Consider the following 27,823-nt stretch of genomic DNA (forward strand, 5'->3'; position numbering starts at 1 on the left):
TAAAAGGAAAAAAGTTCATAGTGGGGAAGTAGTACAATTCCTTTTTTGTCGAAAAATAAATTTGACCCTTTCCATTAATAGAATACATTAAAAAGTACATAAACACTTACTACACTTAGAATGTGAATTATTGAGAGGTATATTGCTGAACTTTACACAGACATCATAATCAACTCAATAATAGCAAAAACTTCAGGAGAAAATGTTCTGTTAGATTTCACAAATAAAAATGTGACTTCAAAACTTCTCTCTATATATACTTTTTACTATGGATACATCTCACAGTGTGACTTTTTTTTTTTTTTACATTTTCACTACTTGCGCAACCTGACAAATTCTGATAAAAAAAATAACAGGTAAAGTTCTCAGATGTGTTTTGTAGGAAAGGATGAGATGAGGACTCAATTTGCAGGAAGAATGGGCTTATTATTAATGATAAAAACTACCCCATAGAGGAAGGCAGGCAGGATCAGGAAACGATAAGGGTATATTAGACAATGAACTAGCAGAGAGCCGCAAACACAGGGGGAATAAATAGGGTGCAAACAAGGCAGGTAACAAGGGAAACACAGGTGGAGCAACTGAACCAATAGTCAGGTAACAAGGTGGGCAGGGTTAGACAATAGACAGAAGAGCACATGGCACACAGAAACAAACAAAACAAAGCCATGTGTTCACACAAAACAAGACATGAACCACAAATATAATCAAAACTTATAGTTTTTCATAGAAGCTGCGTGTTCACACAAAACAGGACAAGAAAACTTGCGGCGGTGCTAACACGAACCATGTGCAACAGAGAACGTGACAACACAAGAGTGCCTGGCTAACGAAGACATGAAACCAAGCACTCACAAGACGAGTGCATGCCAAGTGAATGAAAACACAGCTCGTGAAAGACACGAAACGAAAAGAAACAGAAATGAAAAGCGTGAGTGTCCAATCTCCTGCACGTAACCGAAACCACGCTCGAAGCTGCACACTCTCACGAAAAACAAAACAAGACATGACAGGAGTGCTCTGTCACAAAACCACAAATAAACTAGAAATAAGTGACAAGTATCCTATGAAGTAGATAGAAAACAAGAGTTGTTTCCAAGTAATTAGAGTGATGAGGTAAAACACCACACTGATTAGCATGAGCAAGCATCATTGCGAGAGTTTTCTCAGTTACTTATCATTAAAATTTTGTGACAAAAACATTCCAAACTCAAAAAAGAAAGACTAGTTTATCTGTGAAGTCTCTTCCATTTTGTCATCCAGTGAAAATTCTATTGCTACTTCTGGGGGATGGTGCTCCTGTTTGATAGTGATTTCATTCTTGTACCTAATTTATAAGTGGTTGAATTTATGATGTTAAATCTCACCTTGTGGACATTAATCAGAATCAGTACGTAGTCAAATATGCTAACACTTAGACCAGCAGCAGCTAAACACAATATAATGACACTACTGCCTTCTGTAGAGCTGCATTAAAGCTGAAATTGAATTCATTTCATAACTAAAGATTTTAGCTACTTCAAAACATTGCCTGTAGATGTGTGTATATGTGTTTTAGGCGCTTGGATAGCCTATGACACTACAGGTCATGCGGTTTGGAGAATGGATGATGGCTGAATATTGCACAAAAGAAAACACTCCCAGGTTAATTCTCAATAATGTTGCAATATTAAAAGAAAAAGTGCAATGTTACAAAACCTAAGTTGACCAACTTCCTTTTATATCAGAGGAAAGAGAAGATGATTTCTTGAATGTTGTCAGACCCTATTCCATCTAAACTACTAAGAGAGGTGCTTCCAGAAGTCATAGATCCTCTTTTGGCTATTATTAATTCATCATTGTCATTAGGATATGTTCCCAAAACCTTCAAATTGGCTGTTATTAAAAAACCACAACTTGACCCCAAAGATCTAGTTAATTACAGACCTATCTCTAATCTCCCTTTTCTGTCAAAGATACTAGAAGAGGTATCCTCACAATTATATTCCTTCTTAGAGAAAAATGGTATCTGTGAGGATTTCCAGTCAGGATTTAGACCATTTCATAGTACTGCTCTCACTAGAGTTACAAATGACCTGCTCTTGTCATCTGATCGTGGTTGTATCTCTCTATTAGTACTAATGGATGTTAGTGCTGCGTTCGACACTATCGACCACAACTTTCTTTTGAATAGACTAGAAATCTTTGTTGGCATTAATGGAAGTACATTAGCATGGTTCAAATCGTACTTATCTGACCGACATCAATTTGTAGCAGTGAATGAAGAGGTATCATATCGATCACAAGTGCAGTATGGAGTACCTCAAGGCTCAGTACTAGGGCCATTACTTTTCACGCTTTACATGTTACGCTTAGGAAATATTATCAGGAAACACGGTGTTAGCTTTCATTGTTATGCTGATGATACTCAGATCTATACTTCTTCGCGGCCCAGTGAAACACACCAAATTGAGAAACTAACGGAATGCATAGTCGATATAAAAAAACTGGATGACGAGTAATTTCTTACTGCTAAATTCTGAAAAAACAGAGGTGTTAATTCTCGGACCTAAAACCCCCACATGTAATAACCTAGAACACTGTCTAACACTTGATGGCTTCTCTGTCGATTCTTCGTCATCAGTTAGGAACCTAGGTGTGCTATTTGATAGCAATCTTTCCTTTGACAGCCACGTTTCTAGCATTTGTAAAACTGCATTTTTTCATCTTAAAAATATGTCTAAATTGAGACCTATGCTCTCAAAGTCAAATGCAGAAATGTTAATTCATGCATTTATGACCTCAAGGTTAGATTATTGTAATGCTTTATTAGGTGGTTGTTCTGCATGCTTAATAAACAAACTCCAGATGGTCCAAAATGCAGCAGCTAGAGTCCTTACTAGAACCAGGAAGTATGACCACATTAGTCCGGTTCTGTCAACACTGCACTGGCTCCCTATTAAACATCGTATAGATTTTAAAATCTTGTTAATTACTTATAAAGCCCTGAATGGTTTAGCTCCTCAGTACTTGAGCGAGCTCTAATCACAATATAGTCCTCCACGTCCACTACGTTCTCAAAACTCTGGCCATTTGATAATACCTAGAATATCAAAATCGACTGCGGGCGGCAGATCCTTTTCCTATTTAGCACCTAAACTCTGGAACAATCTAACACTGTTCGGGAGGCGGACACACTCTGTCAGTTTAAATCGAGATTCAAGACCCATCTCTTTAACCTGGCTTACACATAATACAGTAATACGCTTCTAATATTCAAATACATTAAAGGATTGTTAGGCTGCATTAATTAGGTCAACCAGAACCGGGAACACTCCCCATAACACCCAATGTACTTGTTACATCGTAAGAAGAATGGCATCTACGCTAATATTAGTCTGTTTCTTTCTTATTCCGAGATCACAGTTGCCACCCGATCCATTCCGTATCCAGATCAGCTGGTGGATCAGCACCTAGAGTTGACCTCTACAGCCCTGAACGTCAGCGGAGATCAGGACACCTAGATGAACCCCAGAGACAGATCCCCAGTGAGGACCTCGTCACCTAGACAGCCATCGGGAACAAGACCACGGGAACCGAATGAGTCCTTTACAAAATCTGACTTTGCTGCAGTTGGAATTGAACTGCGGGTTTCGTCTGGTCAGAGGAGAACTGGCCCCTCGACTGGAGCCTGGTTTCTCCCAAGGTTTTTTTCTCCATTCTGTCACTGATGGAGTTTTGGCTCCTTGCCGCTGTCGCCTCTGGCTTGCTTAGTTGGGGACACTTCATTTCCAGCGATATCGTCAACTTGACTGCACAGATACTATTTAAACTTGTGTCAAACCTCCAATATTCTACAAAGATCAACAAACAAGACAGGGAGTCTAAAATCAGCACATACCTGGCACAAGATCCAGCACAGTTACGGAGAAAACAGGATAACAAGGGCTGGTTGATTTCACTTAAATTACTTTTAAATGTTTCATTTTTCTAAAAGAGTTTAAATGTAGCCGATATTGTATACACATTCAAATGGTATAAAATATCTTGTATTAAGAACTGTAGGCCTACTCATCAAAAATAAAGTTATGATGTAGTCCTAATGAAAATTAAGATATCATGTAAATTAGTGGTTGTGTTATTGTTCAAAGATTTAGAGGATTAGGTTAATCTGTAAGTACTAATTCAAATAAGAGGCTCTTCTGTGTCAGGTTTGTTGAGAATGTGCGAAAGTCAGTGGTCTGGAGAAGAAATATTCAGAGAAACTAGTGATTGCCACTTTATAAAACAGTGGTTCTTAATCCTGGTCCTGGGGGCCCCATGCTCTGCACATTTTCCATGTCTCCCTTATTTGACACACTAGATTCAGCTCATCAGCTTTAGCAGAGAGGATTCAAGTGATTGAATGGCAACAGAGGCAAAACACCTGAACGCTGTTGCCATTGCTTTTTTTAAACCCACTTTAGGGCTTTTCACACTGCGCTTAACCTCGGGTTATCGTCGTTCTAAACACCGCTTTTAACCCCGGGTAAAGACACGTTTCACACCTGTAATTTGAAAGCGGTGTTAGCACCGCATTTTACCCGGGGTTATGAAACCCTGCTCCGGAGCAGGGTAAGTTTGTTCAGTGTGAAACTGAGCGGTGTTTGCTTGTTGCTGCTGGACGCTTGGCAACAGACAGCCAATCAGAAATTGAGCAGCAAGGCTCAAGTAACAGTAAACGCGCGTCGTGTAAACTGCAGTCGGTGAGAAGATAATATCAAAAGACGGAAAGCTTGTGAATAGGAGACGGTATTATTCTTACGCTACTGTACAAGTAAACACTAACGTTAGTCTCGCCACACTTAAAAGAAATTCAAAGAAATATTCACATACTTTACTCCTCGTTTTCTTTATTTTGTACTCTTGTCTTTGTTTTCTTTTGTCTCCGTCATGAGGCCGTTCACATGTGGCGCCTAAAAACGCGTTTAAAACTCTAAGCGCGCTGCTTTCTCCTTCTTTCCAAAGCGCTCTGTAGCTTGCGCTCCCATGGCGTCTGCCGCTGCTAAGCAACCATGACCCGCGCTCTTCATGAAGAAGCAGAAGTTTCCGGCACTAAATCGCTTGCAGTAGCTCTGCTACTAAATTTATTTAAAAATGGCTTATCCCTGCCTGTACAGCTGATCAGCTGTTCCTCAATCTTCGCTGATGTAAAGACATAAGCGGCGACGTTGTTTTTAATAACTGGCAAGACGCGGGAAAAGCCGTGTAAACAGGTTGCCTGCTGTTCGTCCAATCAGAGACAGTGATACCGCAAATATGCAAATAAGAACGTTAACCGGGGTTTAGGAATGTACCGTGTGAAACGTCTGTTAATGAATACCAAGCGGCAACCTCCCGCTCCCTCTCTTGAAACCAACACGGAAGTGACTAAAACTGCAATTCATCGACTGGCCGCTGGAGGCTGGCTCCAAAAGGGAGTCAATCCCATAGACTCCCCATGTTAAAATGCCCAACTTTACAGCAGAAAAAAACATGTTTACAGCCTGGTACAAAAAATTATTTTGGTCTATAGAGCTAATTTTGCCCTTCGTGACAACTGTGAGGGGGGTGAATTTTTTTTATAACTCATCCGTTTAAATTATATTAAGCCTTAAAGTTCTGCATAATTAAGGGCGTGGCCACTTGAGTGACAGGTGGACTGCCGCTCTGCTCCAGAGTGTGAAACTCGCTAGTGCAAAACTTTTGTATTTGTACAGAAAAAAATTATTATAGGTAGGACACTGGGAATCTGGCAATTAGATGTTTTAATGAAAATGATCTCAAACTTGATTTTTACGGCTATATTGATATTGTACTCTGCTTTTGCACTGTCTGCAAAATGGTAACTGATGTTATACTGTGTTCTGCCTTGGTTTCTCCGGGGCTTTTCTCCATGATACAACATGTTAAACACATGTCCCAAAATGATCAATAACTCATTTTCGACCAAAAACGAAGTTATGGTGTTTAGTCTTTGCACGGCAGCACTGCTGTCACTATAGAGGGGCGTGGTTTCAGCTCAGCTTCACCCACGTCCCGCCTTTTTGCCCATTTTCGATTATCCGGGAGTGACGCGCGGTGACGCGCTTCCAAGATGGCGGCGGCCGGCTCCGCCCACTTTAGGCTTCAAAAACGCTTTACAGAAACCTACGGGTGACGTCACGGACAGTTTTACAGTCTATGATGAATGCCCAGGGTTAACAGTTAACCCCAGGCATAGTATGAGCAGTGTGAAACGTGATTACAGATAACCCAGGATTCCGCTTATCCGGGGTTTAGGATGACCCAGAGTTAACAATTGCAAGTGTGAAAAGCCCTTTTGAAAACCACTGGGTTATTCCAGCATGTGTTCTGTCCTGTATTCATCCAGCCACTGAGCTAAAAAAAAAAAAAAAATATATATATATATATATATATATATATATAATTTTCGGGTTTTTTTAGTTTTTTTTTTTTTTTTGGAGCCACAGTAATTAATTTTTTAATCTTAAAGTGACAACACCCTTTAACTTGCACCAAGAACCATTTTCAATTAAAAATCATTGTCAGTGTTTTACTGAAGAAAGTGTGTATTTGTGTTATGTATAAACATCTTTGTTGTTGAAAACATTTAATAGTTTCGCAAAGGGGTAGTTCACCCAAAAATGAAAATTGGACATTATACAAATAAAAAAATACACAGATGTCATTTTCAGCTACTCTCAGATAATGTTTCTGAGTGAACCCTCCCTTCAACTCCACCCATTATTCCTCAACATTGCAAAACACACATGCACACATGCACCGGTTAGAGTAGACCTTGCTATAAAAGACAGCTGAACACTTGCAAACATCACTGAGAGCAGCTTCTTGGTATTGAATTGACATGGCGATGCAGAACTATCCAGCACCTGGGGAGAGCATGAAGCAGGACGACAGAGTCTTCACTGCCCAGCCAGTAATACTCTCCATGCCTGACCAAAAAGTCAATGATGATATAATTTTTTCCACATTCAATCTTCACTTCTGTAACCCTTGCTGTCTTGGGTTTGGGGCCTTTTACAACTCAATAAAGGTAAGCAATATACATATGCAATTATATAACTGTCCTGCTGCTTTACAAATACCTGAAGCTTATATATTTTTTGTGTGTCAGGCCAGGGACAACAGATTGCTTGGAGACATCCCAATGGCGCAGTCTTATGGCACTAGAGCTCGCAAACTAAACATTGCTGCCGCCATTATTGGTTCCATCTCTATTCTTATCGTCATCATTGTCCTTGCCAAGTCATTTGGTGCACTCACATCAAGCCATCATCGTTTATAACTTCTTCAAAGAATTAAATGTCTGAATGTTTTTTATTTGCCTATGCCTTTCATTAAAACATTTATATTTGTTGAAACTTTGGTTTGTTATTGTTTGGTCATTGTCATATAAATATAGCATATACAGGTGCTGGTCATATAATTAGAATATCATCAAAAAGTTGATTTATTTCACTAATTCCATTGAAAAAGTGAAACCTGTATATTATATTCATTCATTACACACAGACTGATATATTTCAAATGTTTATTTCTTTTAATTTTGATGATTAGAGCTTACAGCTCATGAAAGTCAAAAATCAGTATCTCAAAATATTAGAATATTTACATTTGAGTTTGAATAAATGACCATCCCTACAGTATAAATTCTGGGTATCTCTTGTTCTTTGAAACCACAATAATGGGGAAGACTGCTGACTTGGCAATGATCCAGAAGACGAACATTGACACCCTCCACAAAGAGGGTAAGTCACAGAAGGTCATTACTGAAAGGTGTGGCTGTTTACAGAGTGCTGTATCAAAGCATATTAAATGCAAAGTTGACTGGAAGGAAGAATTTGGGTAGGAAAAGGTGCACAAGCAACAGGGATGACCGCAAGCTTGAGAATACAGTCAAGCAAAGCCGATTCAAACACTTGTGAGAGCTTCACAAGGAGAGAACTCAAGCTGGAGTCAGTGCATCAAGAGTCACCACGCTCAGACGTCTTCAGGAAAAGGGCTACCAAGCCACTTCTGAACCAGAGACAACGTCAGAAGCATCTTACCTGGGCTGTGGAGAAAAAGAACTGGACTGTTGCTCAGTGGTCCAAAGTCCTCTTTTCAGATGAAAGTAAATTTTACATTTCATTTGGAAATCAAGGTCCCAGAGTCTGAAGGAAGAGTGGAGAGGCACAGAATCCATGTTGCTTGAAGTCCAGTGTGAAGTTTCCACAGTCAGTGATGATTTGGGCTGCCATGTCATCTGCTGGTGTTGGTCCACTGTGTTTTCTGAAGTCCACAGTCAACGCAGCCATCTACCAGGAGATTTTAGAGCACTTCATGCTTCCTTCTGTTGACAAGCTTTATGGAGATGCTGAGTTCACTTTCCAGCAGGACTTGGCACCTGCCCACACTGCCAAAAGTACCAAAAGCCGGTTCAATGACCATAGTGTTACTGTGCTTGATTGGCCAGCAAACTCGCCTGACCTGAACCCCATAGAGAATCTATGGGGTATTGTCAAGAGGAAGATGAGAGACACCAGACTCAACAATGCAGAAGAGCTGAAGGCCACTATCAGAGCAACCTGGGCTCTCATAACACCTGAGCAGTGCCACAGACTGATCGACTCCATGCCACGCCGCATTGCTGCAGTAATTCAGGCAAAAGGAGCCCCAACTAAGTATTGAGTGCTGTACATGCTCATATTTTTCATTTTCATACTTTTCAGTTGGCCAAGATTTCAAAAAATCCTTTCTTTGTATTGGTCTTAAGTAATATTCTAATATTTTGAGATACTGATTTTTGACTTTCATGAGCTGTAAGCTCTAATCATCAAAATTAAAAGAAATAAACATTTTAAATATATCAGTCTGTGTGTAATGAATGAATATAATATACAAGTTTCACGTTTTTAATGGAATTAGTGAAATAAATCAACTTTCTGATGATATTCTAATTATATGACCAGCACCTGTATACACATTAGTCATATAGTCATCAGCTGTGCATTTATTTATTTTTTAACCTGTCATATATAACAATTATTGCTGTCAATCGATTAAAAAATGTAATCGTGTTAATCACAGTCATGGACTGTGATTAATCATGATTAATCAGAAGTTTAAAATACTAGGATTTACCTGTAAATGTGTTGAAATAAAGAAATGCATGACAAACTAGTTTAAGGAAACAGGACCTTTCACACCTCCGCCATGAGACATAATCCTTATTATTCTTTTGTTTTTATTCAGCCAATAAAACAATAAAACGTTTACCAAGCCACATCGCTTCAATCCCGGTATACATTTACCCAACTATTATCCAAAGTATTTCTAAATAAATACAACAAAACATTTTCTTGCGACCTTACATGAAGTATAATGACAAAATGCATTATGAAGAAGAATTGTAGTGCATTAGAGCTAACATTAGCATCATGCTAAGTAAGACAATTTATGAGATTAATAGTACACTTTTACTCAGAACTCATTTCAAACCACCATCGAGTGTTTGTACTAACTTCACAAATTAGCATTTCAGATGTACACATTCAACTAAAAAAAATCACATACAAATATCCTATCATAATCGTGTATTTATTATCTTATATAATCTATAGTGGCTGTTGTCATGTTTACTTCTGCTGTGTAAAAGCCTTAACGTGCTCTGGCTGAAACTCACGTTGTTTGTGATGTTACAACCGCCTCGCCGTTCTTAAGTTGCCATGGATACATTCCAAGTATAATACACATTAGTAAAAGGATCTATTTAAATTTTTATTTGTCTTTATACACTTTGGGCGGCCGTGGTACATTATAAAAGTAGCCCAAATAACCGCAGCCCACGGCTCTGTAATTTTTCCCGCGACTGTATTTCCAAAATAGCCCACTTGTGCCGCTAACATTACCCTGGCAACACTGGTGCTGTACCCTCATCACACAATGATAGATGACATTCCGCACTGCGATGATGGCAAGAAGTTGGGGTCAAACCTTATCAAACGATTAATTTGAGTTAAAAAAAATATTAACGCATTAAAAATTTTGGATTAATCGCATGCGTTAATGCGTTAACGTTGACACCCCTAATAACCATATATATCTGTACCACTTTTTATCAATTTCACATATCTTTGCTGAATAAAAGTATTAATTTCTTTCAAAAAAGACAGAAAAATATATTTGAACTGTAGTATAATAATTTAACATAAATAAATAAATAACCTTTCCAGGACACATGCAGGGAGGTTGTGTGTGTGTGTGTGTGTGTGTGAGAGACATCAAGAGAACAGAAATTATTTTTATTAGTTCATATCCATAAACTAGGCTTTTATAATTATTTTCATTTTTGGCATCCAATAGTATAGCTACCGTACTGCACTATTACATCTTGCACTACCTCAATGTAACTATAATCTTATATTTATATTTTTTGTATTTATGTCCTTGTCTTGAATGTTGCTGTCTGTTTATAATGTCTACCTGTCTTGTAAACAGTGTTGTTCATAAACACTGTCATACTGTGTGTTACCTGCTGATCTGAAGAGCTGCTAAACTATTTCGTTGTTAAACAATGACAATAAAATTCTATTCTATTCTAAACAGCACAGGTTAGGCTCAAACTAAACTTAAATTTAGCCAGTTATTCACTTATTCCTGCTATAATAATAAGAAGAAGAAGAAGAAAAAGAAGAAGAACGATAATATACTAGAAGAAGAATGATGATTTATTCATCATTATTTTTGTCATATGACATTATTGTTATTTTTTATAATTTTATTTTATTATGTTATTTTGGTTAATTATTTTAGATAATAATTAGTTAGTATTTTTCACTTATGTATTAAAAATTAATCCAAGCGTTTGTAGCCTGTTGTTTTGGCGCGCTCTTCTGTACCGGTAGTTGTCAGTAGAGACGCTGCTGTCTCTCTCTCTCTCAGGTAGGGCCTCAGAGCGAAGATGGCGACGGACAAACAGAAACATGAAGGCAGGGTGAAAATCGGACATTATATTCTCGGAGACACCCTAGGAGTGGGAACGTTTGGAAAAGTCAAAGGTAAAGCTGTCCGAGGTGTTTTGTGTTATTGTTGTATTGAAGACAGTTAAAACAAAACTGGAGAAGATCGAGCCTTTAAGTGCGGCTAAAGCAGCAGCACTTGTTGGCTAATGACAGTGTAGTCATGAAACAAACATTAACAACAAAGCTTTCTGCGATGATCAGCGTTGATAATGTTAGCCGATCAATGCTGACGTGGTTTTCTGAATATGTGCGTGGATGTATTGTGTTAGTCTGGTTTGTAGAGGGATTGGTCGCAGCTAACCTGGTTAGCTTCATGGTTTATGAAGTCATTAGTATTCTGAAGTTGCAGTTTGGTCAGGATTGGTGGATTCGCTCGTGCACAGGCCAAATGACAACTACAGATGCAGCTAGTCTTTGTCAGACTGACAAGAAACTAGTTTATTTTTAAAAAGTTAATCTTGCTGATATGGGCATGCTATGAGTCAGATGAATTAAAAATGATTGCGTTTTTTCTGTGATCCAGTCGTGTCTTCGGTAATCGAGCATGACATATATATTTATGGCAATTAATGGCATCCGTATTAGTCAGGCTAGAGTTGTCTTAACTTGGGATGCAACAACGTAATGATAATCGATTCATAATAAAAGATCCGCTGGTCACTTTACAGTAACGTTAGTGAATAACTTATTTCTATGGACATATTAGTTGTAATAGGGTATAAATGTGATATAATTAGCCTACTTTATCCAGATAAGTAAATGTGTGTTTAGTCTGTGCTTGACTTTCACTTCATTATGTTGGTCAAATTTTAGGATGTAATGTTTATATTTTAAATCTTTTATTACATATAATGTATAGCATAGCCTGCATATATACATACTTCAGTTTGCACAGTTTGAAGGACATTGGACATAATGTTAAAAATAAAATACTGAAAATAAATATTTGCTTTTAAATCAGATAAATCGAAGACAGATTAATTGATTAATCTATGTTTGCCAAGGAGCACCCAACAGTTGGTGACATTTCAAAAAGTTTGCTCTTTTTCAAACATGTTTCCTTTTTCCCCACACCACATCTGATGTAATAATGAAATGTCTACTTTACTAAGTCATGGCTTCCCAGCTTGGTGTGCCCCTGAGACCAATGCATTTGCCTGTGTTATGGGGCAATGCATGATGCAAACCAAAGTTTTCAAGACAGGGCGTGTGTTGTATGTATAAATGTCTGGGAAAAGAGAAGTTTATGTACCACTGACAGAACATGGAACCTACTAATCAACAATCTAACAAGTAGCCTTTATAAACAAGGTTGATAGTGATGTTTTAGTACGACATACGTGAGGTCTGTAGATACACACACACACACACAGAATTCCCTCTGCATGACCGAGTTTGTGTTAATGCATAACTAGAGCAGTCTAGTTATTGCAGGTGGCCTGTTTTTAAATGTTGCAACTTAACCGAGCTTCCAGGAATGGTTCAATGTACGGCCTTCAGCACTTACTGATGCAGCAATATCCAGCCTTATAATAAGAAGCTGGTTGGCAAGGCCTTTGCCCAAATGAAAATACACTGAACAAAATTATAAACGCAACACTCTTGTTTTTGCCCCCATTTTTCATGAGCTGAACTCAAAGATCTAAGACTTTTTCTATGTACACAAAAGGCCTATTTCCCTCAAATATTGTTCACAAATCTGTCTAAATCTGTGTTAGTGAGCACTTCTCTTTTGCCGAGATACTCCATCCACCTCACAGGTGTGGCATATCAAGATGCTGATTGGACAGCATGATTATTGCACAGGTGTGCCTTAGGCTGGCCACAATAAAAGGCCACTCTAAAATGTGCAGTTTTATCACACAGCACAATGCCACAGATGTTGCAAGTTTTGAGGGAGCGTGCAGTTGGCATGCTGACTGCAGGAATGTCCACCAGAGCTGTTGCCCGTGAATGGAATGTTCATTTCTCTACAATAAGCCGTCTCCAAAGGCGTTTCAGAGAATTTGGCAGTACATCCAACCGGCCTCACAACCGCAGACCACGTGTAACTACACCAGCCCAGGACCTCCACATCCAGCATCTTCACCTCCAAGATCGTCTGAGACCAGCCACCCAGACAGCTGCTGCAACAATCGGTTTGCATAACCAAAGAATGTCTGCACAAACTGTCAGAAACCGTCTCAGGGAAGCACATCTGCATGCTCGTCGTCCTCATCGGGGTCTAACTCCGTGCTTGATCTGACTCCAATTTCAAGTGATCATTAAATTTAGACAATATTTATAATTAAACTGATCACAGATATCGATTGTACATTAATTTAGATATTTGATTATTCTGAAAATCCTATACTTTCAATTATTCATTCATTAGCGACCTAGTGTCACTTAGCAATTCACTGGCCAACTGCGAACGCACGGCACAAACTCGCCAGTTGATCTTACTCAGAGGATACAGGGTGACTATAATACCTTTAAATAGGCTGCACCCTGCTAGCACATAATAAAAAGTGTATTTTTTTCTATAATCACGAAAACTGTAACTTAAGTCAGTGAAAGACAGAAATCAGAAGATCCCTAATGACGAGCCCCCGCTTCATTCATTGGTACTTAAGTATGATCTGTCCTTGACGCAGATTTATGGAAACACTAGACTACAACTGTAATCTACTGGAAAAAAATTATTTCTGAAGAGATCAAAATAAGTCAAATATAACAATTTATTATTGGTCAGGTAAAATTGTATCATGCCAATTATATAACAAATTCAAAAATATCAAATCATCTCAATACAGAACACCAAATTCTCAAAGATTAATCTAAGAGTAAATGATGCATACCAGACCTTAGAAAATACATAGTATGGAGTGTAGAGACACACCACACTATGGGCTCATTCTGGCTACAGAATCGCCCCAACTAATTTGCAACTTACCCTTAAATACTACCAGAACAAAAGGCCCATAAACATTTGTTCTCTGCCCCAAAACAGATTAGATCTGTGTATGGGGGATGAGAAACCTCAGTAGAAGCTGTTCTCGTGCTCCAAATGGTCACACCTGTAGAGCAATGTTTATCAGATTTTGAAGGGAGACCGCCCACAACAGAAGCACAGAGTTAACTTAAGTTTTCAATATTTCTCATAATACAAGTGACTTCTGTGAAATTGAGACCAGTTTACCCATCGCACCGAGACCTTTAAAATGATACCAAACATGAAAGGGTTACGATCATTAATTCTTAAGATATTGTAAATATTAATGTAATGCAACTTGAGTTCAGTGACCAGTACCATGAGTCCAGGGGGAAGGATGGGTGAGTGGACCAATGATCAAATGGTCTTTCTCTCAGATCTTCTTGTCTGATTAGAGAGTTTATTGTCTTGCGGCATGACATTTGCATTGTAAGGGTTTCTGGGTGTTTGGCTTCACAAAGAGATCAAAGCCTGATTGAAGAGTTTGTTTTGTGGCCTGACATTTGCATTGTAAGAGTTCCTAAGTTTTGGCTTCACGAGGAGTTATTTACATAAAGGAAATAATTTCACTCCCTACAATGGCAGACAGTGTGTATGGCGTCGTGTGGGCGAGCGGTTTGCTGATGTCAGCGTTGTGGATCGAGTGGCCCATGGTGGCGGTGGGGTTATGGTATGGGCAGGCGTATATTATGGACAACGAACACAGGTGCATTTTATTGATGGCATTTCGAATGCACAGAGATACCGTGACGAGATCCTGAGGCCCATTGTTGTGCCATTCATCCACGACCATCACCTCATGTTGCAGCATGATAATGCACAGCCCCATGTTGCAAGGATCTGTACACAATTCCTGGAAGCTGAAAACATCCCAGTTCTTGCATGGCCAGCATACTCACCGGACATGTCACCCATTGAGCATGTTTGGGATGCTCTGGATCGGCGTATACGACAGCGCATTCCAGTCCCTGCCAATATCCAGCAGCTTCGCACAGCCATTGAAAAGGACTGGACCAACATTCCACAGGCCACAATCAACAACCTGATCAACTCTATGCGAAGGTGATGTGTTGCACTGCGTGAGGCAAATGGTGGTCACACCAGATACTGACTGGTTTTCAGACCCCCCACCCCCAATACAGTAAAACTGCACATTTTAGAGTGGCCTTTTATTGTGGCCAGCCTAAAGCCCGGCTCACACTGTGCGATTTTGGCCACGATTTGGTCGTCTGGGACAAATTCTGAAAATCCTAAAAGATTCCTATAATCCTAGGCTAAAATCCTAAAATCTTTGATCGCTGGTTTGACATGTTCACCGACAGCCGATTAATGGCCGTTGCGATCAAATTTCACCTCCGACGAAATTCTGGCAGTGTCAGAAGATTTGGCAAACAGTCCTGCAGTGTGACTACCCCTACGATGGATGTCAATCTGGCTCCGTTTTTCAAGGCAAGCTATGAGCAGAATTAATGCTAGAGAATTATTCTCTCAGCCATAAATTCCGGCGCTCCCGTCCTCCGCTCACGGAATTCATCTGATATGTTTCTTTTTTATATAAACACTGGTTGCGCCGCTGTTTTCATCTGCGTGTGTATGAATACATACACTATTCTTCTTAAACACGCCGGTATTACCGCCGTTCGTACACTTTTCATGACAGCCAACATTTCGGTCCCGCATGCAGTGCAGTTCGCGGTCACTGGACGTGTATGGGTTGATAATGTAAAAGTTTTCTTGCGCGCAGCCGTTTTTAACGTGTCTTGACTGTCGTACAGTCTGACATTAATGACAACTGAGATCCCACAGTGTGACATGATCATCATGTTCATTCAGTCTGACAAGTACAGTCTCAAAGGATTTTTAAAAAATCGCACAGTGTGAGCCCGGCTTAAGGCACACCTGTGCAATAATCATGCTGTCTAATCAGCATCTTGATATGCCACACCTGTGAGGTGGATGGAGTATCTCGACAAAGGAGATGTGCTCACTAACACAGATTTAGACAGATTTGTGAACAATATTTGAGACACATAGGCCATTTTTGTACATAGAAAAAGTCTTAGATCTTTGAGTTCAGCTCATGAAAAACGGGGGAAAAAACACAAGTGTTGCGTTTATAATTTTCAGTGTAGTTTATGGAAAAATTGAGTAAATGTGCGTTGAACCTCACACATTAACTGGCTCTGTGATGTTAATGCAAGCCTCAAAGATGTTTTTAGCTCGGTGTTTGTTACTTCAGGACGCATATATTACAGTAACAGTGTTGTTAACATAAAAACATTTTTATTATTACCATAAACAGCATTGGCCTGACAAATTGCAAATTGTTTAGGCTTAATAGTAAAATGGACAATTTTGTAAATATATACAGCAGCAAATGTGTGATTTACCAGTGTGGAATAAACACTGGGTGAAATAAAGTATTAGTTTTAGTCAAATTACCAAGTGACAAATGGATTTGTACCATTTGTACAAACAGCCGCTGCCATCAACAGCAAAAGACTGAGAGAACGCTTTCTACTCCTTTCCAAAAGCCTATTTATTTTGCTATCATAAGTATGCACGATTATATGGTTGCTTGCATCTTATTATTTGTATTTAGCAATTTTTCCACTGCTTTTCGTGGCCCTATCAGAACAGACCCGTCACCCACTGACACTAATTTTGGACACATTGGACTTTTTATTGTATATTCTCCAATGACTTGCATAAATGTAATCCTTCACAAACATTTGTTTCTTCTACTTGTCTATGCAGTGGGCCAGCATGAGTTGACCAAGCACCAGGTGGCGGTAAAGATTCTGAACCGGCAGAAGATCCGCAGTCTGGATGTGGTGGGGAAGATTCGACGTGAGATCCAGAACCTCAAACTCTTCCGTCACCCGCATATAATCAAACTGTGAGTACTGATTCATTCCATCTGTGTTCTAATACACAGATAATGAATTTGCAGTGTTCTGTTTCGGAGCTAGAATATGCAACTTTGACCTACTCATAATTATTTTTGAGTTGACTTTTTAAAAAATATTTATCCCAGTGTATGCAAGTATGTAAAAGAGTTACATATTGATGTGCGTGCAAATGAGCCCCCATTTTTGTATGGAAATTTGGACAGGCTTCCCTAGTGACCCTGCTTGCATTTTTGTTCTGTTCTTGTGGTTTTGGATGAGGCAAGACATTCACATAATTACAGAGGATGGGAAAGAGGGAGGGGATTTTCATTTCCTCCCATTATAGAGAAGCAGTAAAATTTTGCCTTTGATGTTCTAAACAACTTTTTTTGTTTTCTTTCACGTTGATTGTTGTCTGTACTGTGGCCAGAAAAGACATGGGAAGGTCAGAGCTATCCAGTCATGCTCCAAAACCATTAGGGATTAATCGACTTTTCTCATATAAATAGGGGAACAATAGTAGAAGTAAAAAAATCAAAGCCTTGAAATATCAAGTCAAGACACCTTTATTTATATAGCACTTTTAACAATACAGATTGTGTCAAAGCAGCTTTACATTATCAAATAGGAAAATAGTGTGTCTATGCCTTAGACATGCCTTAATTCATCTCTAAATCAGTACTAGATAGGGAAAGTTCTAAATTAATTAATTTTTTTTTTTTAGAATGATGCAAACATTTTGTACACATTTGAGATTTTTGCATAGTTCAGATGCATTTCACTGACTACACTTATGCCTGGCTCACACTACAGGATTTTTAAAATCCTAACCGATTATGAAATCTGGTTGCAGCACACACATAAGGAGAATCTTTGCAGATTATCTTCCCTCAAATCTTAAACATGCACACACTACAAAATTTGAAATTCGTGGTGCATCACACACTACAAGATATTATTAAGATTATCATGCCAGAGGGAGCGCCTCACGTCATCTCATGCAGCAGCCCGTCAGCAATGTTTACATAATAGCTAGGTACTAGCAGCTTTCACTCACCCGGTATGTTCAAAACTGAGGCGATTTCACCCCAGCGCTTATCTTTCTCCTTATCAGTTGTGATACCTGTTCGACATATTATACAGACAATCGTGTTACTACAAAACTTCAAGAAGCAGTTTCCTCCGTCTCCACTATTCAACGGAGCCGTACAGCAGCTGTTTTGCAGTCTTGCATTGGCTGTTATAAGTGCTGACGTAATCATATAGCCGTCATCACCCCGATTTGAATCCTAAATATCAAACATGTTTGATATGATCGGGGCGGCCCCGATTTGTGTGCTAGAAGATCAGGAGGTGCAAAGTTCTATCGGTGAACGCCTCACATTACCAGATAATCCGCGCCGAACATCGGGACCGATCGAAGTACTCGACAAGATTTTTCCTCCGATTCTCGGGAGGAGGAAATCGGGGCTAAATCGGGCAAAAAATCCTGTAGTGTGAGCCAGGCATTACAGAACCAGTGACTTGTTTTCTTTGCAAATTTGTGCATTTTGTTTGTTTCGCAGTTACCAAGTCATCAGCACACCAACAGACATCTTCATGGTAATGGAATATGTGTCAGGAGGAGAACTCTTTGACTACATCTGTAAAAATGGAAAGGTAAATCTTCAGTTTTAATTTGTGGGTTATGATTAGGGCCTGAAAATGAATTGATTATAATGGATAATGAAAATAATTGACTTAATTTAGTTGTTGTGTGGTTTGGTCTTTGTGCTGTGCCTAGAGACGCTCCATCAGTGATGGCTTTTTAATGTTAAATACTTTACAGTGGAAAAATACTTTTACTTAAATTTTAATGTGGTATTCTTATAATGAGAGCATTTCAGTTTTGTGGAGTGACCAGCAGAAAGTGAGAAAAGAAATGCCATGCTCATTGTTAATCAAATACATCATGAAGCTTGTCAATCAAACAGAGCTCAACAGAAAAAAAGTGCAATCATTTTGATAACAATAGTTAACCAATAGCCATACAATTTAGGTTTAAATGATCTGTAATCTTGAAATCCTAAATAGCATGCAAGTAATTTGATATTTCTTTAAATGAATGGTAACTTTAAAGCCATTGGCATAAAAAAAATAAAAACAGTAGTCCCCTTGCATTTGTTTATTTTCTGCTTGTGGAATAATCTTTTCCAATCTTGCCAGAATCAATAAATTAATCTAAGAATTAATAAAAAATGTACACTACTGTTCAACAGTTTGGGATCAGTGAGATAAAAAAATTTTTAAATATAAATGACAGTTTTTTTCAACAAGCATTAAATTTATTCAGCATGCATTAAATTGGTCAGAAATGACAGAAAATTGTTAAAAAAATCAATTTTTTTTTAACTTTCAATGCATCAAAGAATTTTGAAAAAATGCATTACAATTTCTACAAATATGTTAAGTGGCACAACTGTTTTCAACATTGATAATAAGAAATGTTTATTGATCTCAAAATCAGCTTATTAGAATGATTTCCGAGGGATCATGTGACGTTATGGCTGCAGAAAATTTAGTTTTGTCATAACAGGAATAAATTACATTTTAAAATATATATATTATATGGTAAATGTAAGACATCTATCCAAAACTGACCCCAAACGTTTAAAAAGTACTATATCAGGGGCCAGAAAAATGGCACAGTAGGTTGCAAAAGGGGAACTGTAAACTGAATGTTCAGTTCAGTCCACATGGGAATGTGTAAAAACATGTTCCTGCATCTCTGGTCAGTTGGATGAGAAGGAGAGCAGGCGCCTGTTCCAGCAGATCATCTCAGGGGTGGATTACTGCCACAGACATATGGTGGTACACAGAGACCTCAAGCCTGAGAACGTCCTGCTGGATGCGCACATGAATGCCAAGATTGCAGACTTTGGTATGTGAGCTTTTCGTATTTAAGAAACATGAAACAAGTTAGGTTGTGGGTGGACTCGCTCTTTCTTTAATGTTTATATTACAAGCTATACTGACTTAAACTTTGACCTTTCTTCTTGTAGGCTTGTCAAACATGATGTCAGATGGAGAATTCTTAAGGACGAGTTGTGGTTCTCCTAATTATGCTGCTCCGGAAGTCATCTCTGGAAGGTAATGTTTGCATTTATTTTTTATTTTGAACTGATCTCAGCCTGCTGTCATCCTCTAAGATAATGCTCTGTGTGGCTTTGTGTTGTCCGTTCATTTATATTTTCTTGCTGTTCTCGCCCAGGTTATACGCAGGACCTGAGGTGGACATCTGGAGCAGTGGTGTGATTTTGTATGCTCTGCTGTGCGGAACGCTACCGTTTGATGACGACCACGTGCCAACACTGTTCAAGAAGATCTGCGATGGGATCTTCTTCACGCCTCCGTACCTAAACTCCTCCGTTATTAGTCTTCTGAAACACATGCTCCAGGTGGACCCCATGAAGAGAGCCACCATTAAAGAGATTCGGTCAGAAACTACACAAACACTGTCCATTTCAATTTCAGCAATGCCAAAACTATTGTGCAAATCTCTTTCTCTGTTCGTTGCTCTCCATTCTCAGGGAGGATGAGTGGTTTAAACAAGATCTCCCCAAGTATCTGTTCCCAGAGGACGCTGCATATAGCAGTAATATGATTGATGAGGAGGCACTGAAGGAGGTGTGCGAGAAGTTTGAGTGCACTGAGGAGGAGGTGCTCAACTGCTTGTACAGGTTTGTGTGTGGTTTTTTTCTTTTTGCATCACGCATTTTGTGCTGCTATTTTTGTTACTTGCTATTGAGGCTTCTTTAGGGTGTCTACACACTGGAGGGAGTTTTCGTATCAGAAGAAATTATGACTTTCGTTTGTAATGGGAAATTGCAGTGGTGGAAGTCTTAAGTGGACGTCCATGACATGCAGAGTCCCACAAGGCTTAATTCTTGCACCGCTCTTGTTTAGTCTGTATATGCTCACACTAAGTCAAATAATGAGAAAGAACCAAATTGCCTATCACAGCTATGCTGATGATACCCAGATTTACCTAGCCTTATCTCCAAATGACTACAGCCCCATTGACTCCCTCTGCCAATGCATTGATGAAATTAACAGTTGGATGTGCCAGAACTTTCTTCAGTTAAACAAGGAGAAAACTGAAGTCATTGCATTTGGAAACAAAGATTCCTTCCAAAGAAGACCATTAGACAGCTGCAGCTCATCCAGAACGCTGCTGCCAGGATTCTGACTAGAACCAGAAAATCTGAGCATATCACACCAGTCCTCAGGTCCTTACACTGGCTTCCAATTACATTTAAGATTGATTTTAAAGTACTTTTACTCGTTTATAAATCACTCAATGGCCTAGGACCTAAATACATTGCAGATATGCTTACCGAATATAAACCTAACAGACCACTCAGATCATTAGCATCGAGTCAGTTAGAAATACCAAGGGTTCACACAAAACAAGGGGACTCCGCTTTTAGCTATTATGCCGCCCGCAGTTGGAACCAGCTTCCAGAATAGATCAGATGTGCTAAAACATTAGCCACATTTAAATCCAGACTCAAAACTCATCTGTTTAGCTGTGCATTTGTTGAAAGTCCAAACTAATTGCACTGTATTTTATGTCTAATAATTTTCTATTCTTAAGTGTTTTAAATTTTAAATAAATTTTTATATAATTTCCTTGTTTTATACTATTTTTTAAAATTAATTTATTTTTTTTAATTCCTTGTTTTTTTTGTTGTTTTTTTTAATGACTTTTTCACTTTTTCACATGACTAAAGCACTTTGAATTACCACGGTGTATGAAATGCACTATATAAATAAACTTGCCTTGCCTTGGTGTTGATGGAAAATGCAAGGTTTTATAAATTCATAAATTCAGGATATTTAAACTTTTGCAAAGGACTTTCATTTTAGCATCTAATCATGGCTATTGACAAAGATTTCCTGATGTAATTAGATTTTATTTCTGAAGACAGGCGAGTTTCATTACTGAATAAATCTGCTTTTTTGAACTAATTGTTTTAGTGAATGATCAATGAGTCACTGAAACACTGAAATCATAAATGTTTCTGAATGAATCATTTGAATGAAGGATTCAGTGACTCACTCATTAGGAAGAGACTTGCTGCAACCTACTAGCAGTTTTAGTTTCCTTTTTAAACATATTATTGCATTATTCAAAATTTGGTAACACTGCTTCATTAGATAATACATCTCATTAAACTGAGAAATAAATTTGTTTTTATTTATTAATCTGTTTATTGTTAGTTAATGGTAGGTATGGTCCTACAAAAAATAAATAAATAAACCAATGTGTAATAACTCATCGTTATTTGCAAAATCCCAAAATACATAATTTTTGTCAATATTGCAGTTCTGTTACATGTGGGTATGTTACAGTTAAAAAGTCCATTTCACTTAGCTATAAAATAGTTCTCTCTGCTAATTAGACTGATTTAAATTTGTAACTCATCTCGTCATAGTGTCATTGCAGTCAAATTAAATGCTACCAAACAACTATAAACTCTCATCTGTCCTGTTTTTGTCCTTGCCTTCTTTGCAGTCGCAATCACCAGGATCCTCTTGCTGTGGCCTATCACTTGATCATAGACAACCGGCGCATTATGAACGAGGCCAAAGATTTCTATTTGGCCTCCAGCCCCCCGGACAGCTTCCTAGATGACCTGCCTGCGCACCACTCTGCGAAGATTCACCCCGAGAGAGTGCCATTCCTGGTGACAGAGTCCCAGCCACGTCCTCGACACACGCTGGATGAGCTTAACCCCCAAAAGTCCAAGCATCTCGGTGTCCGGCGGGCCAAGTGGCACCTGGGAATCCGCAGCCAGAGCAGACCGAATGATATCATGAGTGAGGTCTGTCGTGCTATGAAGCAGTTGGACTATGAGTGGAAGGTAAGCACCTGTGTCTGTGTTCTGGATTGTATTTAAAGAGATTAGAATTTAAAGAGTTATCCTGTTTGAAACGCTTTCTTCTGCGGAACACAGAAAAAGATATTTTAAAGAATGTTTCAACATTGTGTGTTTGTCCACTCAATGAAAATGGTGTCCAATGCAATATTAGAATGACATGTTGTTGCCCTGTTTTGGAACAGACTATGGGAATAAATTACACCCAGACAAGGAACCAGTTAGTCAATTTAGGGACTAGAAAATAGAAATCTTAGTAATAAAGAGTGGAGGAGTGGTAAAAACAGATAAATATAGTGAACTGCATTTCCTGGTATGCATTTCTACTGCTTGTCCTCCTGAGGTTCATGATCTTGGGGTAAATTCCATCTCTGCCTTGTGGGAAAGATGTTTTGGGGCTTCTGGTAGATTCTAAAAATAGAAAAGACTTCACCACTCACTCTCTCTCTCTCTCTCACACACACACACACACACACACACACACACAAGCCAAATAGAATGTTAAAAGAAATCTTTATATGATATCTGCATATCTTACTGTCATTATTATAACACTTTGGAGCTAAACAGAACCTCTAATGTATTAAGGACGGAATTTTTTTTTTAATACACTTTGTTCAAAAGTTTGGGGTCAGTAAGATTTTTTTATAAATGTTTTTGAAACCTTTTTTGAAGTCTTTTATGCTCTCAAAGCTGCTTTTGTTTAGAAAAAATATACAGTAAAACAGTAATATGGTAAAATATCATTACTATTTAAAGTCATTTTTTTCTTTTTTTTAAAATAGATTTTAAAGTTGTATTTATTCCTGTGATTGCAAAGCTGCATTTCAGCAGCCATTCTGTCTTCATGAGTTTTCAGAAATCATTCTAATATGCTGATTTGCTGCTTAAACATTTACTGTGAAATTCTGGGCTCTCTGTTGACATCTGTGGACGAAACATAAAATTACAGATGATCATTTTGTTTTTTAGTTTGCTCAAAGTATGAAAAAATGCCTACAAGATGAATATCCAAAAACTGTTGTCTGCCAATATAGCATATCTGTTGCAATAGTAGACATACTTCCTCTCATGTAAACACAAAGACAGATAATTATTTTGAATGTTTTTTTTAAGTATTTTGTTTATAGCAAAAAATGAAATCCAAATTCTTCTGTAGTGTTTCTCTAACAAAGAAGGAGAATGTGTAAATTGAATTGAGGTGTGATATTCTTTATGCAGTGTCTCATTTGTGAGATGTATTCCTTAATTTATGCTTTTGAAATGATGATCGTCAACCTGTGGCAGGTGTTTATATTTTTGTTTTATGTGTCTTAATTAATCTGGCTGAAGTTCAAGTATGCTTGAGTGAGTCATCAGTTTTAGAGGGAAACGGCCTACATGTCTTTGTTTATAATAGTTTTTGTTCTTTTCTCATAGCGGCCTCTCTTATCATGTGGAACAGTGTTTATTGCTATTCAGGAGTACGCCATTCAGACTTCCTCAAAACAGTGTTACAGTGCAATATACCAGTCCCTTTTAAAGTTAAAAGGCTTGCTAAATATTAATCAACTTTAAATCCATTACAGTCAGATTTTACTCTGCTGACTTTTTTTTCTCTGTGGTTTAATAGGTAGTTAATCCTTATTACTTGCGAGTGCGGAGGAAGAACCCAGTCACTGGCATACATACAAAGATGAGCCTCCAGCTCTACCAGGTGGACAGCAGGACCTATTTACTTGACTTCAGGAGCATAGATGGTAAAAATTGTCACACTGTGTGTCTGTGGTTTTATTCAGTGCTTTAAAACGTATTTATTTATTTACTTGGTACTTTAATTTACAGTAATTCATGTAAAAATGTATACATAATCACACATATAAGGATATGAATTACACAGAGTAGTAACTGAATAAATCTGACTTGTACTGAATGCAAATATTATTTTCAGGATGTCCAAAGTGTTACCATGTTATTCATTACTTAAGTCTTGAAGTCTTAAGCAAAATTGGAATATGGCATAAAACATTTGCGAATAAGCAGCTTTTCCATCCAACGAGTTAGAGAGAACAAAATTGTCACTTCCTGATAAACTGACACTAAATATTGCTAAGAAAAGTAGGAGAAGCCACTGATTATAATAATTCTCAAATATAATAAATTACTCGCACTTCAAGAGAGCAGATGAAACACAATAAATGCGGTCTTGCTTTCGGAGGTGAATGTCAGCTGTCTGGGACAGCTCAATGGTTGTTCATTTGACAATCAATAGTATTTTATAAAAACGAATTTAATTTAACCTCTGTCTGTCTGTCTAAATAATAACATTATATGAAATATACAAAAATAAAAACTAGTTACTAAAAATATACTAAAACTAGTTATTGCATTGTGTTAGTGTAGTTAATTTAATTAGCATGAAATGTGACCCTTTACGTAAGAATGTAAATTAAAACAAAATATTTTTCTTAATTGTTATATTGGTTCTGCTTAAATCTCAAATATTGTTTTATCAGATGTATAATCATTCCAGAAAAGGAATCATAGACTAAATTGTTTACCGAAATTCTGTTGCAGTGTTCTGGAGAGCGTTTTCTGTGTATTTTACTCTCTAAAGCCTTCTGTTCTGTTTCATATAGATGACATGATAGAAGTAAAATCGGGTACTGCCACACCTCACCGCTCTGGCTCAGTCGGTAACTACCGGACTACCCTAAAGAACGAGAAAAACGAATGTGAGGATGCAGCAAAGGGCGACACGTCCGCACCCTCCACGCCTCCAATATCCGGAGGGAAAGCGGTTGAAGGCTCTCTGGCTTCTTCTCTTACCTCCTCAGTGGATTCGACAGGGGGAGAGATCCTCCCCCGCCCAGGAAGTCACACCATCGAGTTCTTTGAGATGTGCGCCAACCTCATCAAGCTGCTAGCACGATAACTTGTGGTTCCTCTGATGCCTTCTCTCTCACTCTCTTCTGTCTTCCCTCTCACTCTCTGGCTTCTTTTCTCTTTCTTCTGGAATACTGTCTACCTCTTCTTCGTCTGATGTCTGTGTCATCGTCCACAGCAGTCCTATCTCTGTTCTTTTCGTCTCTCTTTTTCTCTCTCAGTGTCTTTAGAGCAATAAGCATGCGGATGAACTCAAGACTCCATGCATCCCACTCGCATGAGCACACTGAATGGTCTGTGGCACTACAGTTGCCAGGATTAGCCTGTTTATGAGGATTGGGAAAAGGTTCAAGGAGGAAAAGGATGGAGGTTGTTTTTTTCTGTGCCACCGTTAAGATATCAGAAAGATTGCTAAGCCACTTTATAGTGTCTAAACTCTTTTAGAGATGGTTTTACAATTCTTTTCTGAGTTTTATAGCAAGGATTTCCTTGCAGAGAGTGAGTCGTAGAGGTGCATTTAAATGAGGTATACACTGAGCTAGCTGTACTGTACACAATGCTGTTGCGATTCTTGGTGGACCAAGAGATATTAAAAGAAAGAGCCCTTGTGAGGCATGTGGGACGACAAGTAAGACAGAAAGCGCTTTTGCACAGTTTTACCTGTAAGTTTTCGTGGGCCAGTGTCAGAACTGGTTATCCCATTGAAGTGGCCTACTGGAAAGGGCACTCGATTAGGAGGAGCCATCTTAAAAAGCGGGGCCAATTTAACGTGGTGGGCACTTTAACACAAAGGGACAACTTGATAAAACAGCCTTTCTTAAGGAAGAGACCAATATTAAACCCATTTATCCTGAAGGAGCGCAATGTCCTTGCCTCTGTTTCATAGATTTTCGTTTGTTTGTTTTTGTTTGTTTGTCACACCTTGGTCTTTTTTTCTATTCGCTCACATTTTACATAAATTTAAGTATATACAGAATTTAAACATGCATTTGGATTTATATTTATCAGTGCTTTAAATGAGGTTGTAGATTGTATTAAAATTGTGATATTGGACTGGATTTTTTTTAAAGAAATATTTGATTGTATCGCTGTAAGATGTTTTATTCCGTACACTGCTTTATCAAAAACTTTTTTTTTCTTTTTTTTTTACAGGGGTACTCCTCTTCTTCAGATCAGTTCTTTCAACATATGTTTCATAGATGAAAAAGAAAACAATATAAGTTTGAACTAAGTTGCTCTTGTTCATTTGCCTGCCCAGAGCTCCAGCTATGTTCAAATGAAATATCCCAAATTCAATGCTAAAAAAGCTAAGATGTCATTTTAAATAATAAATGTATTCTACGGTATGTATGGCACAGCGTATTTACATTTTAAAGTCTGAATGTCTTAACGCACATTCTTACCACATTAAAGAATTAACTCTTAGTTCTTATAAATGCAGCAGTATCATATTCTCGAGAAGAAAAGGAGATTTAAGGCCAGTAATTCTGATTTGACCATCTGGAATTCTTGAGTCTTTGTTACATGTTAAGATCTAGTTTCCTAAAAGGATGATGTTGTTTTTGTTCTAAACTGCACTGTCATTTCAGAATCTCTATTAATGAGATTGTAGAGCTAAAACTTGACAATCTGTGCTTTGCAAGTCAGCTTAAGACAAATCCAGAGAAATTTAGTTTTGCTCTGTCCCCTTTATCTTTTTTTCCCCCAAAGGTTATTTCCCTGTGTAGTTGTCTAATTCAAGTGTTAACTCTCTTTATGACTAGGGAACCATTTCATCGTCTCCACAGGCTGTTTATTCAGCCATCGAAAAGAAGTTTAGAAAATCTGTTGATGTTCTTCTCTTAACTCCATTTATGTTGATTATCTGTGCAGAGATGCACCTCATGGAGGCTTGCCAATGTAAATTTACAGATAATTACTGATTATTTACAGTTGTAAAGATGATTTGTAAATACAACTGCCTAATAAAATGATACATGAAAAATGATTGTATTGTATCTTTTGAAAACCTGGTGTATGTTGTCTGACTATTTTTAAAGAAATGTTTGATAACTTCCTTTAATTAGAGTAGTAAACACACGCACAGCTTTTAGGTCAGACTTCTCCTTTTTTCTTCTCCTCCTTTTTTTGTTTTTAATTAACTAGTAA

The 27,823-nt window shown here is 38.1% G+C and overlaps 2 protein-coding genes across 2 annotated transcripts; both read left to right on the forward strand.

Moving 5' to 3' along the window:
* The first annotated feature begins 14 nt into the window (after window positions 1-14).
* On the forward strand, window positions 15-7,372 carry ifitm1 (interferon induced transmembrane protein 1). The gene is made up of 2 exons (XM_058776744.1): window positions 15-7,054; window positions 7,136-7,372. Exons 1-2 carry the CDS (start codon window positions 6,866-6,868, stop codon window positions 7,304-7,306), a joined length of 360 nt encoding a protein of 119 aa, XP_058632727.1. The 5' UTR covers window positions 15-6,865; the 3' UTR covers window positions 7,307-7,372.
* Window positions 7,373-10,900: 3,528 nt separating this feature from the next.
* On the forward strand, window positions 10,901-27,662 carry prkaa1 (protein kinase, AMP-activated, alpha 1 catalytic subunit). The gene is made up of 11 exons (XM_058776691.1): window positions 10,901-11,060; window positions 16,756-16,897; window positions 18,455-18,548; window positions 19,665-19,809; window positions 19,931-20,018; window positions 20,140-20,364; window positions 20,459-20,608; window positions 22,447-22,795; window positions 24,423-24,549; window positions 25,429-25,690; window positions 26,828-27,662. Exons 1-11 carry the CDS (start codon window positions 10,964-10,966, stop codon window positions 26,904-26,906), a joined length of 1,758 nt encoding a protein of 585 aa, XP_058632674.1. The 5' UTR covers window positions 10,901-10,963; the 3' UTR covers window positions 26,907-27,662.
* Window positions 27,663-27,823: the final 161 nt, after the last annotated feature.

This window comes from Onychostoma macrolepis, chromosome 05 (genome assembly GCF_012432095.1).
Source record: "Onychostoma macrolepis isolate SWU-2019 chromosome 05, ASM1243209v1, whole genome shotgun sequence".
Lineage (NCBI taxonomy): Eukaryota > Metazoa > Chordata > Actinopteri > Cypriniformes > Cyprinidae > Onychostoma > Onychostoma macrolepis.